The sequence below is a fragment of the Elaeis guineensis genome, chromosome 3, assembly GCF_000442705.2.
Source record: "Elaeis guineensis isolate ETL-2024a chromosome 3, EG11, whole genome shotgun sequence".
NCBI classification, from domain to species: domain Eukaryota; kingdom Viridiplantae; phylum Streptophyta; class Magnoliopsida; order Arecales; family Arecaceae; genus Elaeis; species Elaeis guineensis.
The window spans coordinates 100,721,890-100,739,233 of record NC_025995.2 but is presented as its reverse complement, the minus strand read 5'-3'; the positions used below and the strand labels follow the sequence as shown (position 1 = coordinate 100,739,233).

Sequence of the window (17,344 nt, the reverse complement as noted above, 5' to 3'; positions counted from 1 at the left end):
TAATATTAAAAGATAATTTTAAAATATACGTGGAAGGAAGGAAGAAGGAAGATTTTTTAAAAATAATAAAATTTTATTTTTAAAATTGCCTAACTAAAAGAGTGCAGGAGGAGAACAAAAAAAAGATTTTTTTTAAGTATTATTTTGAAAATAAATATTATTTTTAACATAAAATATTAGTTCTAAAAATAAATTTAAAAAATTATTTTTAAATAGGTATTTTTAAAAATTATTTTTAAAGTTAATAATTTATTATTATTTTAAAAATCTATTTTGAAAATAATACTAAAATATTACTTTTAAAAAATAATTTTTAAAAAATGCTTAAAAATAAGAAAAATAAGAGAAAAATAAAAATAAATAAAAATAAAAAAAATCAATTATAATATTAAAAAATATTTAAAAATAAATTACTTTTTGTAATAAAAAATTAGGTTTCAAAATAATGATAAAATATTATTTTTAATAAAATAATTTTAAAAATGTGCTGTTTTCAAATTATTTTTTAAAATAAATATTTTATTATTATTATTATTATTATTATTATTATTATTATTTTGGAGTTTTTTCCTCCTCCGCGCACCCCCCAGCCCTCTGCACGTCGGTCGCTGCTCCGCGCAACCCCCCCGACCCGCCACACACTGGCGGTCCCTCCTCACCCCACACAGCTGCTCCCGCAGATACTGGTAGGAATATGTCGACTATGTTTGATAGCTTGAGAAAGAAGAGAAGTGTAAGACTTGAAAATTTGATGCTGAATAGAATATTTTTTGCACATATTGTAGAGAATATATTTACTTTATCATTTCTAGTGAAAGACGGTAAAGCAACCCTCCTTCGCGGCTCTATGCCGAACATCCACAACCCCCCTCTGGTGCGATCTGTGACTCCTCCACCTGGCCACCGCTCCTCCACACCGACTCCTCCAGCCTCCCTTTGGTGCCACCCATCACTTCTCCGATCGACTGTCGCTCCTCCATGCTCATCTACTCATTTTTTTTCCAAATTATGTTTAAAAATATATATTTTAAATTTTTTAAAAAATAATAATAAAATATATGGATGGATGTAAAAATTTATATAATTATAAAATATTACTTTTAAATAATAATTTTGAAAAATGCATAGATGGGAGTGGAGGACCATCTTTTTGGGTAATTTTGGGTTCACGCGGAGTTGCGGGGGTGCGGGTGTGGGCTTCGTCAGGGCCAGGAAGGTGGGGGGGAGGGACAACGACGCAAGAGGGGCATCCCCTCAAATAATAATATTTTATTATTAATCAAACAATAATAATTAATTGTTAATAAAAATAATATTTATTACTAAATAAAAATAATATTTTTATTAATCAAAAAATAATAATAAATTATTATTAATCAAATAATAATAATTTATTTTTAATCAAATAATAATATTTTTATTATTTATAAAATAATAAAAAAATATTTTATTATTTATCTTTTCTTTTTTTCTTTTTCTTTTTTTCCTTCTCGTTTCTTCCTTTCCTTCCTCTCACCCCCCTGGCCGACCTTTCTTTGCCGGCGACCGACCCGCATCCACCCCCTCCGATGCACCACCCACGGTCCCATCCCGTTGCCGTCCTCCGCACTATCTACTGTGAGCCTCGTATCCATTTCACCCCGCTACCATGGCTGCCTTTCTCTCCCCTCGCGAGGCATCTGTCGTGGTCTTGTCTCACCATCGTTCGTATCGCATCCACTGTCTGCCCCCTGCGACTTTTTCATACCATCCTCCACCGGTCCCCAAACCCCACGCCCTCCCCCCGATGGTTGGTTCTCCACCGCCCCCTCCATTTGCCTTCCAGAAAAAAAAAAAAAAAGAGAAAGAAACATGTCAGTGCCAACATGTCTGTGAAATCATCGGTTGCAGTGTGGACGGTAATTTGAGAAATAAGTTGTTGTAGTGAAAATTTTTAAAAATAAAAAATAAAAAAATAGTAATTAAAAAAAAATCTGATCATCGATAGGATGGCTGCGTATATCATTCACTAATAAAACATAGACTGATGCTTACTGAAAATATTTAAAATTGACTTTTATAAACATAATTGATGCCACACGGACATATGATGTATCATCGATAGGATGGCTGCTCCAGTCGACTTGCCTCGATAGGTAATTCCCCTGGCATTGCCTTTATTTATATTTGCGCCTTCTCCGTCCAACAAAAGCTCTCACTTTGGAAGCTGACAAAGCTATGGGTCCCAAGATTGAACCCCAACCTTTGGAACGCAGCGCCATCGCCACTCGGAGTCGGAGAGACGGGGAGGAGTGAGGAAAGACAAAGTTATCGTTCGTCACTGCTCACGTTACTCGAGTAAGAGACAAAGATAGGTCATCCGCCGTGGACCAATTTTGAAGTTTAGACGAATCCAATTAATTAACCATGAAAAATGTGGACAAAAATAAAAGCAAAAAAAAGATATATTTTGAGTTACGTTCCACATAAGATTGTTAAAAGAAAAAGACGTGCTAAGCTTACAATGATGCTTTTTTTCCTCTTAGTAACTGACCTATTCTAAAATATATCACAATCAAATTAAAGCAAGCAGGATTGAATCAAGGAGTGCATTAATATCTATATTTATTTTATTTGATGAATATAGATATACATACTGTATTAGTGGGATGTAAAAATTTATATTCATATAAATTGGATATTTAAAGTATGGATATAAACGCGAATACAAGTAAAACAATTAAACTTTAGAATCACTGAATCAAAAATATATTATTAAATGAAATGAGAGGTAAATTAAGTTAATAGTATGTTAATGTGATCATTTATTTTTCTTAAAAATTTATCAGTGCTTTATAAAGTTAAATATAATTACAAATATAAATGGATATTCGAATATGGATTGAGTAATTATCTTCCTATGTTCATCTCTCTCTCTTTTTTTTATTATGATTATAGATATAGTCAGATACTCAAATTTCTATCTATATCTAGATAAGTTTTGATATAAAAATAGATGTGGACAAATATTATTCAGTCTACTCTCACCTCTAAAGGCAAATCAAGAACCGACGGTTGTTGATTGCATGGTCATCAACCAGAATATTTTTGGACTATAATAATGACCATGTAATTAATAATTATTAATATATAGCATCACCATATAATAAGTACAATAAGATCCAAAAGATAATATTTGCAATATGGATCTATAATTTTATCTTTTTCTTTTTGATAACAACATGCCAAAGGGATAATTTCATACAAAAAAAATCTTCGATATATTATTATTTTATTATAATACATCTTTAAGAATAATGTTGAGGGGGTTTCTTTTTCATGCACACAGGTAGCTTATTTGTCACATGTAGCAAGGAACTTGATATAACTAATGGACTTTTACTTGAAGATGGTTAATTATTAACTTGCTTCGCTACGATTAGTAGGCAAAAGAAAATTTTGTATTCACATAATAGGAGCCCTAAAGTATCTTCTAGTTCCTTCTTAACTATTTTAGCATAAAGACAAATAATCTTATGGAATGCTAATCTTTCTTATAATCTGTGGCATTATAAATTAATATGTCTACAAAAAATTGGCATGATATAGAGGTATAATTAGATGCTAGTATGTGACTAGTTATCCAAAAAATAAATAAATATTTTGTGTGTGCTCATGAATACCCTGAGTATTTTCTAGAAATAGCAAGTATTATTAATATTTTTATTAGAAAAGTAGTGGATGCTATTTAAATAGACTAACCTTGTGCTGAAATATTATAGTGAAATATAAGGAATGCTGAAAGATTTCTTTATCAATTATCGCATAAAATAAAGAAAGATATACATAACCATTTTATGCAATCACTACAATAAAACTAATCTATAGCGATGGAATTTTAGTAATACTCAAAAGAAAGTATTACTATAACTGCTTTCTAGTAATGATTTTAAGAAATATTATAAAAGATATATATAATATTATAGCATTTCATCAAGAGCATTACTAAAAGTTGTTATATAGCGACGGTATCCTATAATTGTGATAAAAAATTATATTCTATAGCAATGGTTCTAAAAAGTATCATAGAAAATCTATAATATTATGATAGCTTTTTATAGATATTGTTAAAATTTATAATATTATAATAATATCCTGTAAGAACAATATTTTCTGATTAAATGAAACTTAATTGGTAATATTTATAATACTATTGTAGAATATTGATTATTTATCGATAAAATAATTTATCGTATATACATCATTATATAATAATAATTTTTATTATTAACTATTTATGACTTATTTTTATGATAAATTAGCATTGTTGCAAATAAATTTGGTTTTTTTTTGTAATGATAATATTTTATCACTAATTATGTATTTAAATTTTTAGAAAAAGATAATGCATATATTTAACAAATTTTAAAATTAATATGGTTTAAACTATTTGCATGGAAACATATTTAACCAAGAATTTAGATTTAATCCAACCTAATTTCAATTGAAAACGTATGAAAAACTTAAATATTACTTATTTAAAATATATAATATAAAGTTTTAAAAAATATTATATATTCAATGCCATTATTTGTTAATTACATTATAAAGAAGAAGAATCATGAATTATCTATTTTTAAAGAATATTAGAAAAATATCTATGATTATAGAAATATATTAAAATTATTTATATTCTTAATATATATTAAATAACAAGTTTTGCAAAATATTATATGGAATAAAATAAAATAATTTATTTTTATTTTCATTCATAAATAAGAGGATTGAATTTTTTTGTAAAAATAATTAATTTTAAAATTAAAATATCATAATATATTTGAAATAAATATACTTTATAATATGAATAAGTATGATAAACTATAATTTTATATCAAAATTTGGTGTTATTATGGTGCCTAAGTAATTTGTAACTACGAACATGAATTCAATATTTGATTATAATATCATATTATTTTTAAAAAATATATTTAATTTAGATTAAATCTATAACGATAGTTATAATCGCTTAAATCGATGGTTGCAAATCATCACTATAAGATAACTCAAGATCATTATCAGAGACTTGTTTATAGTAATGCTCACGAAAACTGTGATAATATTTTTTATCGATATTATCTGTTGTCATATTTTACAAACCCATACTATTGACTTAACCAATGATTTTTGATATTTTTTTACCATAGTCTTGGCCGTTAGTATAGATATCTTTTTGCTGCAGGGAATCTAAGCCACCGAACCATGTATAAAGATATATTTTTAAGCTCATTTATGAGTTTAAGATGCTTATTTTAGCGGATTGTGTCTATCTTGATGATTTAAAAGGTCATGCTGCGTTTGCTTGGACATGACTAATTTTATCGGAGAAACATTTCAAAATATAGTGAAAGCACTGATTAATTAATAGATATTACGTTATGTCATTGTTTCCGTGATAAACTCTCCCTCCCTCCCTCCACATATATATTAAAAAATTATGTTTAGAGATTTGAATGCCTTAACAAACCGATTAATATAGCATTAATCCCACTGTCATTAAAATTCATGAAATTCGTTTGTAGGGGCACCCATCATAAATATTTAAATCACAAGAACCAGCTACCAATGTGGCTTCAATAGGTATTGTACTGTTGCAAGATGTCGTAAAGTACAAGCTATAAGTCATGCATCATAAGGGTTTGATGCTGTGTGGTTGATCAGCCATAGAAAACATAATATTGATGCTGCGTGGTTAATGTGCGGTCGTGGAGCCCAGTCAACCAGCGGCGCGCCAGCGTGTCGCCCACATCAGTCAGACTTGACCACCTCCCTTGCAGGTAGCGCACACCAAGACAGACACGGAACTCCCTCCCCACCTCTACTTATCTATAGCCGTATGCTTATTTCTCTCGTTCGCTCGCTGTCTCTCCCCCTCTCCTCCATTCTCTCTTCCTCTCTCTCTCTCTGTTTGTGTCCGTCTTTCTCTGTGCCACCAAATAGGACTACAACAGGCCAGGGAAGGAAAAGAAGAACAACAGGGGGAGGAAAGGAGGGAGAGCTCAAGGGCAAATAAAGAGAAGAGGAGGCATGGAGAAAGGAGAACTAAGGGTTGCTTTTTTAGGAGAGGATGAGTTGGATGGGGGGATGGGATTGGGTAGGAGGACATGGGAGGAGTCGAAAAAGCTATGGAGAATTGTTGCGCCGGCCATTTTTAGCAGGGTGGTGAGTTATAGCATGAACGTCATCACCCAAGCCTTCGCCGGCCACCTCGGGGACCTCGAGCTAGCTGCCATCTCCATTGCCAACACCGTCGTCGTCGGCTTCAACTTTGGCCTCATGGTATCCCATTCATTCCTCTCTTCTTCCTTTAGAATCTCTCCATCCCTGTTTCCCATCTATCTTCAAGACTCTTCTTTTTCTTGATTTATTGGTAGAAACCAGTTTTTTTTCTCTCGCTTTTAGTTTTTTAGGAAGAATATGGTGAAATTCATGGGACTCACGCGTTCTCTCAATTTTTTTTTTTTTTTTTTTAATATACCATCCATGCCCTTCCATAGTATTTATTACTTTCCATGTTTTTGAATTTATTTTCTTCTATTTTTAACTTTTAAAATCATCTTTCTTTTTTTTTTAAAAAAACGTTCTGGAGTTTTCTTGCTCTAAAATTCAATGATTTTAAGGCAAATTAGGAAGGGGCCCATTGGATTAAGCTCCTCTGTACAATTCTTCCATTTTGACAGCTTAATGATTGAGACCTAATACGCTCAAATGGCTAATAAAATAATATCCGGGTCAATTTTGACTTATTTATTCAATGTGACATTGTAGGGGACTTATATATACACTGAATGTCTAAGCCAAATCTCTCTTGTCAAGAGACAGTGGTCTTTTTTTTTTTTGAGCTAAATCTCGGTAAATGTTGGGACTTCAAGTATAATTTCATTTATTCTTGGAAGTGGTTGGTGGCGGCCACACAGTTTCCATCCTAAATAAAACTTAGGAACCTACGGTGACTAATTTTTCGAAAACGAGCAAATGGCAGAGCGTCTAGCTTGATTATGATGTTTGAATATTCTTAGCTATTTTAGGTGCATCAATTGATTTATCTATAGCACCTTTTAAGAAGTTAACAAACCTATGTTCTTCCTCGATTCATTGGCTTTTTCGGAGCGTCTTGACATTTAGTATAATGCACCGAAGTCATAATGTTCATGTGATATCTCCATTAATTCAGTTTGATGTCTGATGGAAAGATCCAAATTTAATTCATCTTGTAGCAATTTGGTTGGCTGATACTTTCAGTGAGTGACATGTTTGTTATAAATTCACCAATGATTCGAAGCAACTGGTCCTATTTCTTCGAGCTTTATGGTTGTGCTTCCAATCACTTTTATCTTCTCATTGATCAGTAGATGTTTGAATTAATATGATCAAACACTTGCAGCTGGGCATGGCCAGTGCACTAGAGACGCTGTGTGGACAAGCATTCGGTGCTAAGAAGTACCACATGCTGGGTATCTACATGCAAAGATCATGGATTGTGCTCTTCCTGTGTGCTGTCCTCCTCCTGCCGATGTACTTCTTCGCGACGCCGATCCTAATTCTGATGGGCCAACCGACGGAATTGGCGGCGGTCGCCGGGAAAGTGTCTATTTGGTTCATCCCCCTCCACTTCTCCTTTGTGTTCCTCTTCCCCCTCCAGAGGTTCCTGCAAAGCCAGCTCAAGAATTCTATCAATGCTTATGTGTCTGCTATTGCAATGATCGTCCACATCTTCGTCAGCTGGCTCTTTGTGTCGAAGCTTCAGTTCGGCCTCATCGGCACTGCCGTGACGCTTAACTTCTCTTGGTGGGTCGCCGCCGTCTTACAATTCTTGTACGTCAGCTGTGGAGGTTGCCCTCACTCTTGGCATGGATTCTCCATGGAGGCATTTGCTGGTCTCTGGGAGTTCTTGAAGCTTTCTGCTGCTTCTGGTGTCATGCTATGGTCAGTCTTCTGTGCTCACACTTTGCCTTTTTGGAACGTTACTATGCTGTTTGGCAATGACATTATGGTCCATGGTTTAAGACTTCGATTCAATTTATTTTACTCATATTGGTTGTCAGAAGCAAAAAAGCTATACTAATTATCAGCAATATATATATATATATATATATATATATATAAGAGCTACATACCAATTATTTCAAAGAAATGATATAATTATTAGCATGCACTTCTCATGTTAGGCCATGGTCCACTCTGTCAATTTATGTTATGACCAATTGATCATCATGTGCTTGATCAACCAGTGGCCAGGAAGCTCGGCTGATTGGTACTCATCTCACCAATGACATATCTCACAACCCTGAGCAGTAGTGAATGATCACCATATCCAGATAAAATTACGCTTTGGTCCATACATGAACTCAATAAGTTATGTCAGACCAGGTTTGCTACACAATTCTAAAAGGAGCCTGATCACCGTGTGCTTGATCTGGATAAAGACAAACTTTTCATCCATATTTAACTTATTCTCGGCCTACATTGGTACCCAATTCTAGGGCCTCAAATTTGCTTCTTGTCGTAGCTCCAGGAATTTGTGGTGGAAGACTAATGTGATGAGTCACTAGAAAGCTCCTTGGCCTAGCGTGTATCATTGGCTTCCACGTACCATATGTCCATCTGAAATATTATTCTTATGAACTTTGTACCATGTATCTAACTTTTTTGATGTCATGCAACATAATATTAATCTAAAACCAAGAATCTATTGCCACTTACCACATGAATAGGGTTCTGGCATCACTTTTGGGCTCTATCAATGTTTTTTTGAGGTAATTGGCTCTCTCAATGTTATGATTGATTCGTTTTTTATTCTTTGATGGAAACAGCTTGGAGAACTGGTACTATAGAATATTGATTCTTCTTACTGGAAATCTAAAGAATGCCGAGATAGCAGTAGATGCGCTCTCCATTTGGTAAGAAGCCTCATCCTCAGCTGTTTCTTTCGTATATATCTGGCTCTTGTAGCTTTTGGAGCGAAGTGCATTATTGGAGACAGATGTCTTGGCCGCTTTTGCATCATATTTTCTTTTGTGGCTCGAGACCTTGCACACACAAACTTACCTTGTGGGCCCCTATTTCTTTATCAGATACGAAAATTCAGAAGTTGGTGAATTCATTTCTGCAAGGAAGAAGACGTGCATTATTTTGTGATGGAGTGAGATAGTCCTCCTTTATGGATTACTTAACAATATTTATGTCCAATCAAGAGAAAAGGGGGAAAGGATCAATGTCATTTGTCTTCCTCAAGGCCCCATTTTGATACACACATTGGAACACATGCACAAACATGACAAAGATTTAAGGAAAAGCTCATTATCTATTGTTTTGTCATATAAGTATTTGTGTGACATAAATAGTGGCAGTTATTTGACAGTTTTTTGCTAGTTATCCAATTAAAACACCTTTTATAAAGAAAACTGAATTTATACTTCAGTTGAGAAAGTGCTGTTTTAGTAATCTAAATATTAATATTTTCAAATAATTGGAAAGACTTGCAAAGCTTTTGTCATATAAGTTTTTGTTTCATATAGTATACCTCACAACCACTTGATGCCAATCAACCTATTTGACAAGGATAGATCAAGCGGGCTATGTACAATTGTTGTTGTAGTGAAATAGGATGCAGTACTTGATGGTCTTTAATTTTCTTCAATCATTAACATGTATATATGCGGATAATATGATCAATGTGATATGATGGCAAATGTTTAATTAGATTTTGATTACTGTTGTTTTCTCTGAACAGCATGAGCATAAATGGATGGGAGTTGATGATTCCTTTGGCCTTCTTTGCTGGTACTGGGTATGTAAAAAGACATACTCTCTCACGTTCTTCTTTTATGTTTATCTACGGATTGCAATTTCGATTTCATATATCTTGTGCTTTAGTAGTCCCTAAAATAAATTTTTTGACATATTAATATTTTTAATATTCTTACATATTTTCATTGAAAATTAAGCTTTATTTAATGTAATTGAATTTTCCTTATTCCAGAGGCTTAAACTTGACTATTTAAACAAATGAACTTAGACAATGTCGAACATACATATGCCTAGAAATTCATATCTTCGCATCTAGAATGGAACCTTACCTGTGCAACCAAACTCCCAAATAATCTTTTAGATTACAGTGATTATTTTTTGACAATAAAATCTATAAAAAAATGTTATTAACCTTATTTTAGGAAAACATAAATAATTATGCCATTTTTATAATTTTCCATTTTTCAAAGGAAAATTTTAGCTTCATGGAAGTGGCTCAGGGTATTTGTTTGTCTTGTGAAATAGTGTGGACACAGATTATAATTCCAACCGCAATGCAGGAGTAGCATAGATATGTAGTTCATATATGGGTTGGGTTCATATAAGCCTAATTTTTTTTTGGCTTGGTGTATGTCTTTGCTGGCCTGTGTGCTGGACTCTGCTGCTTATAGAAGTAAATATAACTTTCTACCAAGAAGACAAGAAAAAGGGAAGCAATGAGTAGGGACCAAAGGTTCCCCTTTCAACGACTTTGAATCCATGGTGATGGTCTGGTAGTCTGCAAAAGATTCAATAATAAGGACAAGCTATAATGATGCACCAGTGGACAACACTCCTCTAGCTTTGTGGTGCTGGAAAGAGCCAATTCCCTCTTGGTTGGCCAGGGAACCAAAAACATAGACACAGGACTAACAGAGTGCAAAAAGGTGATGAAAACTCGATGACATGGGACGGAGTTCAGCTATCGCATTCTATTTTGCATCTCTTTGTTCCTCTTTCTTTCCAGAAGATTCTAGAGAAAATAATGTTTGGACTGGCAGATTTACTCAACCTTTGACCAACCCAACATTTGTTTTTGTTTGCCACGGTTTGGTGCATGATTTCTTTCATTGTACTAGAGGAAAATCATGTTGCTAGACTAGCTAAATTTGTAACACCTGTGCATATGGCCTCAATGGCTAACATGTTGCCCTTTCCACTGAGATTAAGGAATATTTTTTTTGGTAAACAAACAGGTTAAGTAATTGCTGGCTGCCGACCAATGATGAGACATTTGCTATCCATTAGAGACATTAGGTTGTTGTTTAAGAATATCAGTATTACATAGTTGCTCTTAACATGCTTCATTTGGAGTTGGAGTATAGGAGGGATTCCTATGAGAAAATGGTCTTAATTTAGGCCCAACCAACATTTACCATCTTCTAAGTTTTAGTAGTTTATTTCATCTTTAGGGCATGTTTTGGTTCTTGATTTCTTTATGGAAAATTGCTATCTATCGAGGCCAAGGAGCTATGCCTTTGTTTTGACTTTTCAGTCCATATGGCTCATCTCCAAAATGATAGTCTTTTCACATTATGGAGAAAACAAACAAGGATTTTATTTTGAAGAAATGATTCAACAATAGTTCTGAAATAATTGGGTCATCTCACTCGCAGTTCAATTATTCATATATGTTGCAAATCATTCACGAATCATTCAAAAGTTCCAATCAATTATAATAATAATAAGGGCCTTTTGCATATATACCCATGCAAAATATATTATGTCATATTTACCTTTTGATTATCAGTATTTGTACATATACCCTTCAAGTCATCCTGTATTTGTATGGATGCTCCTCATCTTACATTTTTTGCTCACAGCACTAAAAGAGTGTCTGCTTTGAGTTTCATTTTGACACTTACCCTTTCACGCCAATATCCCTGAAAAGTTTGACTTTTAATTTGCATCGAAAAAAGCAATATTTTTATTTAATTTTGTCAAGAGTATTCGTGCAAAGGGGCAATAGTTATTTTACCTTTCAATTGTTAATTTTATAACACTGTCAGCGAAAAATCTTATGGTACTAGTACTATGCTAAAGTTGGATGATTCGAGGTGTGTGTTTGTGTGTGTGTATATATATAGAATAATAATGAAAAGAAGTTTTTCATGCATTATTGAGTTGTCCTTGTTTGCTTACGGTCTTGTTAATAAACATATGAATCATTCAGGCATGCATCAATAGTGGACCTGTAATTGATTAACTGCTAGATTGTACGTCCAAATAAAGGTTTTTGATAGCCATGTCAACAGAGGGTTGTGCATGTTATGTTAATTTTACACTTACTCAGCACACGACTTCTCATAATGATTTTGTAAATTGGGTCGTGAAAATTGCAGCTTGTGCCATTTCATAATCTGAAAGCATATTTAGGTTTTAATCTTATCTTGCAAGCTATGTCCTAAAGATCCAAATCACATAAAAAGTTTGATTGATATCTTAGTGCTATTTTCTTTTTTCAATCACCATGCTAATTTCATGCTTGTTCTAATGCAATCAGAGTGCGGGTTGCAAATGAGCTTGGGGCAGGCAATGGGAAGGGGGCTAGGTTTGCGACCATTGTCTCGGCGTTGACCTCCTTCGTGATAGGCCTTTTCTTTTGCATTTTGATCATGGCCCTCCACGACAAATTCGCTTTCATCTTCACCACAAGCACTGTGGTTCTTGAAGCTGTAGACCATCTGTCCATTATGTTGGCATTTACCATTCTTCTTAATAGTGTTCAACCGGTTCTTTCTGGTAAGCTCCTCTATTCTAGATAGCTTGACAATCTTTAGTGTAAATTGATTTGCTTTTCATGTTTTCAAACTAGATCGATGCACTCTACTGAAGAAAACTTACATAGCTTGAGGAAAGGGCTGAGAGCCTCCTTGCAAACTTCATTATTTGCGAACTCATAAAATCCTCTAGTAGCACTATGTTTGATCTTTTTTACTATTATTAGAAGGGGGGTGTGCATGCTTTCTAACCATGTTGCATGTCATGTAGGTGTGGCTGTTGGATCGGGGTGGCAAGCAATGGTGGCATATGTTAATATTGGGTCCTACTACCTAATAGGTGTTCCTGTTGGGGTTCTCATGGGATGGCTCTTCCACTTTGGGGTTCTGGTATGCTTGTTCTTCCTCATATATACTGTTAGCCATGCATATACATTTATGTTTTTTGCGCAATGAGAATTAGAGTTAGTGGATTACTTTAATGTATTTTACACAGAAAACAGTAAGCCAAAACTCATTCTAAGTTGCACGCATGAGTAATTGAACTTTCAGGATATTTTTTTTCCCCACAGTAAGTTAGAAAGGTAAACTTGTTTGACGATGGAAACCTATACTGTCGATAATATTTTCCCAATCATTTACTATTTTGAGTTTGTTTGAGCTTAGTACTTGCCATCCGAGTCATTCACAACTACTGTATATTTCATGAAACAATACACATACATCAAATTGTGTTTTGGCTTAGGGTTTTACATATGTAAGTATATTATTTTTTAAAAAAGCTGACTTGCTTCTAGACCATTTTACTATGTATTATTCCTATTTATGATCTTAAAACACTTTAAAGTTTTGTCTAAATGCTTAGTAACTGAAAACCCAAATGTAGGGTATTTGGGGTGGAATGATTGGTGGAACTGCCGTCCAGACATTGATATTGGCCTTCATGACCATCAGATGTGATTGGGATAAGGAGGTGAGACCTAACACTCTATAGTGTATACATTTCTCAGACTTCTCATTTTAGTTCTTTTTAAATTCCAAATGCATCTCATCATGACTCTTTCTGGGTCTGTCTTCAGGCGATGAAAGCTATCAGTCGTGTTGAGAATTGGGATGTCCCCACATGATCATGGAGGATTGGTTATTCAGAAGCAGAAATGATCGGAAAAAGTTGATAAGTTTCTTTTACCAAAAGTATTGGACGCATAAATACCGGCTCTCTTTCCTCTCATGTTAATATTAACATTGCTTTGCTGTTTTTTTTTTTCTTTTTTTTTTTTGGGTGAGGGCTTGGTTCATGCATGATTATATTACGGTACTTGATAAAAGAAAGGCAGATTATGGTGGCACATGTTGCTTTCGGGAAGCTCAATGGCCAGCTCGCGAAAGGGCAGAGTAAATGCTTGAGGAACTTTGTCACCCCCCCCTCCCCCACCCAAAAAAAAAAAAAAAAGCTTGATGAACTTGTTATATTGTTATATTGCTACCTTCCAATTCAATAAAAAAAAAAAAAGAGAGGAATTTTGTTATATTGTTATATCATTAAGAAATCTGATTGATCCATTAAAATTAGGATCCAATTTGCTCTATCGTTCTTTTCTCGAACATTTGATCCTTTAAAAAACTTTTTGTTTGGAGGAATAAGTGGTCACCGAAAGCTTAATATAATTGTTATCAATAATTATCTTTTAGCTGTTTCATTTGGCAGGGTAGCCTGTGTCGCTAAATAAACATTTATACTAAAGCTCTATGTTTACTAAGGAGCTGTTTGGTTGGGGGAAATTGAAGTTTGGAATCGTAATCAAAATGGGAGTGGATGGTTTCGGTCCCAATCCGTTCGATTTTGATTCTGAAATAAAATAAAAATATTTTAATTTATCTAAAATTTAATTTTTATTCTCTTCTAAAGCTTCAAATTTTTATTTCAATTTTGATCATGAATTAAATACTTCGGAAGATTTGGATATTTCAGTTTCAATGCATTCCGATTCTTATTTCGGTTCGGATTCTGAATCAAACATCCCCTAATTATCTTTTATAATATGACTCATGCAACTTGCAGAAACAACCAAGAAAACAGTGTAATTTAAGCAAGCCCATCCTAAGAAGATACCTAGATTTTATGTGCCCTTAAATGGTAACTGAGAAATTTTTTGTACACCGCCCGCGGTATAGAATATCTATCGTAGGATGTACCGCTTCATTTTATTGGACCATGTAGCCATCATTTTTCAATGTCCATTTAATATCCATAGTTTTATTTTTTTTATTTGAAATTTTGAATGACGAAAATATTTATTTTTTTCGAAAAAATTATAATATCATTTCAATGACTTTCTATACATGATGTCATAATTTTTTCACAGGATGTCATAAAAAAGGAAGGATATTTTTATCATTGAAAAATTTATGATAAATTTTTTAATGATGAAAATATCCTTCCCTCTTTATGAGATCCTATGCAGAAAATCATAATTTCAACGTTGGATACCATAATATTGGCACAGGATGTCATAATTTTTTCGAAAGGGAATAAGCATTTTCGTCATTCAAAATTTCAAAAAAAAAAAAAATAGAACTACAGGCATTAAATGAGTATTAAATATGCATTGAAAAGTGATGGTTATATGGACTAATAGGATGAAGTGGTATGCTCGACGTCAGATTTTCTACACCACGGGCGGTGTACAAAGAATTTCCCTATAAACATCAGCAAAGTAGGACTGTGTACTTATTGGGATTCAGCCTGGCCCACTAACAAAACCAACCCTCAGTACACATGGATATCATCTAGCCCGGTTTGTATAAGTTTATTCTAATTCGTTATATTGGTCCAATTCAATGATCCTGAAATTTTCAACCCATCCATCTGATTAGGCCTATGGTAATCATAAGCATCAGCAAATACTAGGATTTGAGTCTGAACCCTCCAAAATCTACACCCAACCGTACTCAATCAACTGGTTAGGATTTGGTCCTACCCAAGTTGCACCTCTAGCTAGGAGTATTATTTACTTTTTTCTTTGGGTCCTTGACGAATATGAAGCGTGGGAGACGTTGGTATCATGCGTGATTAGCTGCATGTTCCCTGTTGATTTCTCCCATACATTGCGTGGATAGCTTAGCAAATTCAACATATTTCAACTCAGTGCGTTGTAGCTTACTTCTATGGATACTTGTATCCACTCATTCGAGTTGGCAACGAATATTACGCGGCTACTACCTTTCTAACTCAGTGAGTATTTGCGTTGACTTGCTTCAAGTTGTATGAGCAAGATCGAAAAAGGCTTTTCATCCAAAAAAAAGAAAACTTTTAATCCAATCTATTTGATATATTTAATCCGTTTAATCTGACTTGATTTATTTAATAAATGAATTATATGGATTAAATCATATTATCTATTTAATAAATAAATTGAATTTAGATTTTTTTTGAAACGGTTTAATAAATAGATCAGATTGGGCTGATAAATTTTTAATCCGACCTATATCTAAACAGACCCGCATGATTGCTACCCTTACAAAGATGTAGCTTATAATTACATTTTATCATGCACAAAAGAATGTCAAGAGCCTTTATCCATTGTGTCATGATACTTCCACACGCAGGAGGTCTAATGATGCCGCCTACGATGGTTCTAATGGGCCTTGAGACCCAGTCCATTAGCAGTAGCCTTATGGAGAAGAATAGTCTCTAGATTTTCTTAAACTCATCAGAGCCATTCACACCTTAAACTTGCATGCTTGGCCGTGCTAGCTCTAGTAAATGAATCGGGTTGACTGCATAAATATAGCTGCCAACACTGAAGGGTCAGGCGTGTACCTTTCAAACAAAAGAATTCATCTATCTCCGTGCAAATCCACTATTGGATCACCCACTGCACAGATATCAATGCACTCTGAATTCCGTCATTCATCCGTCTGCATAGATCTTCAAATGACCAGTGGATGATCTAATGATGGATTTGCATGAAGAAAAGACGAACTTGTTCTCTCATGTGAAAGATACACCTCAAACATTTTTATGAACAAACCATCGTTGAATCACAATTTAACTCAATTTGGGTTCCCTCGTTTTAACAAGTTGAGTTAGAGCTTGCCCGAACTTAAGCTCAACTGGAGCACAGAACAGAGCTCCTTAAAATTTTATATATATATAATTTTTTTTTATAAATATTCTTTATTTATCTATTAACAACGTAACTTAATTTTTTTGAAGACAAAATGCATTGCATTTTAAGGAGCACAGAACAGAGCTCCCGGCTACAGAGCAGGGTTACCAAATTTTGCAATCGAGGAACAGAAATACGGAGCTATTTTGATACGACCTACGGCCTGTTTGGTGGAACATGGAAGTCCCCCGTTCCATGAGATGGTGGAGAGCTCTCACCAGCACTGCCACAACAGGCTGCTGCTTCTTTCGCAATAAGGGTTGATCGCGTCTTTTCTCGACAAATAGAGGGGCGAGTTGCCATTGCGAGTTGGTCCCATGCTCTTCTCATTTCTCAAGCTCGCTGGGACTCGACGTCTCCTCCATTTTATCCACAGTGAAAGCGGTGGCGAAGCTCTTCCCCTTAGTCTTTGTTCAGCATTTGACGGTTGCCCATATACTCTTTCAAGATTAACAATGGACAAGCGGATGTGGCTTGGTTTCACATCGACGTTCCAAGCCTTCTCCTGTAGCACATCTTTGGTGGGTAATCGCTTTTTTTTTTTTTTTTTGATTGCCAACTCAGTAAATATACGAATTTTTTCTGGAACAGCTGACCTTCACAAGGCCTTGAAATGTGGACATAGCA

General features: G+C 34.3%; 1 protein-coding gene across 1 annotated transcript; it reads left to right on the top strand.

Annotated features, from left to right (window-relative positions):
• Positions 1 to 5,893: 5,893 nt before the first annotated feature.
• LOC105041422 (protein DETOXIFICATION 27) lies at positions 5,894 to 13,972 on the top strand. Its single transcript, XM_010918395.4, has 8 exons — positions 5,894 to 6,315; positions 7,421 to 7,962; positions 8,850 to 8,936; positions 9,770 to 9,826; positions 12,329 to 12,567; positions 12,817 to 12,935; positions 13,432 to 13,518; positions 13,625 to 13,972. The coding sequence occupies exons 1-8, from the start codon at positions 6,064 to 6,066 to the stop codon at positions 13,670 to 13,672; spliced, it is 1,431 nt and encodes a 476-aa protein (XP_010916697.1). The 5' UTR covers positions 5,894 to 6,063; the 3' UTR covers positions 13,673 to 13,972.
• The last annotated feature ends 3,372 nt before the right edge of the window (positions 13,973 to 17,344 follow it).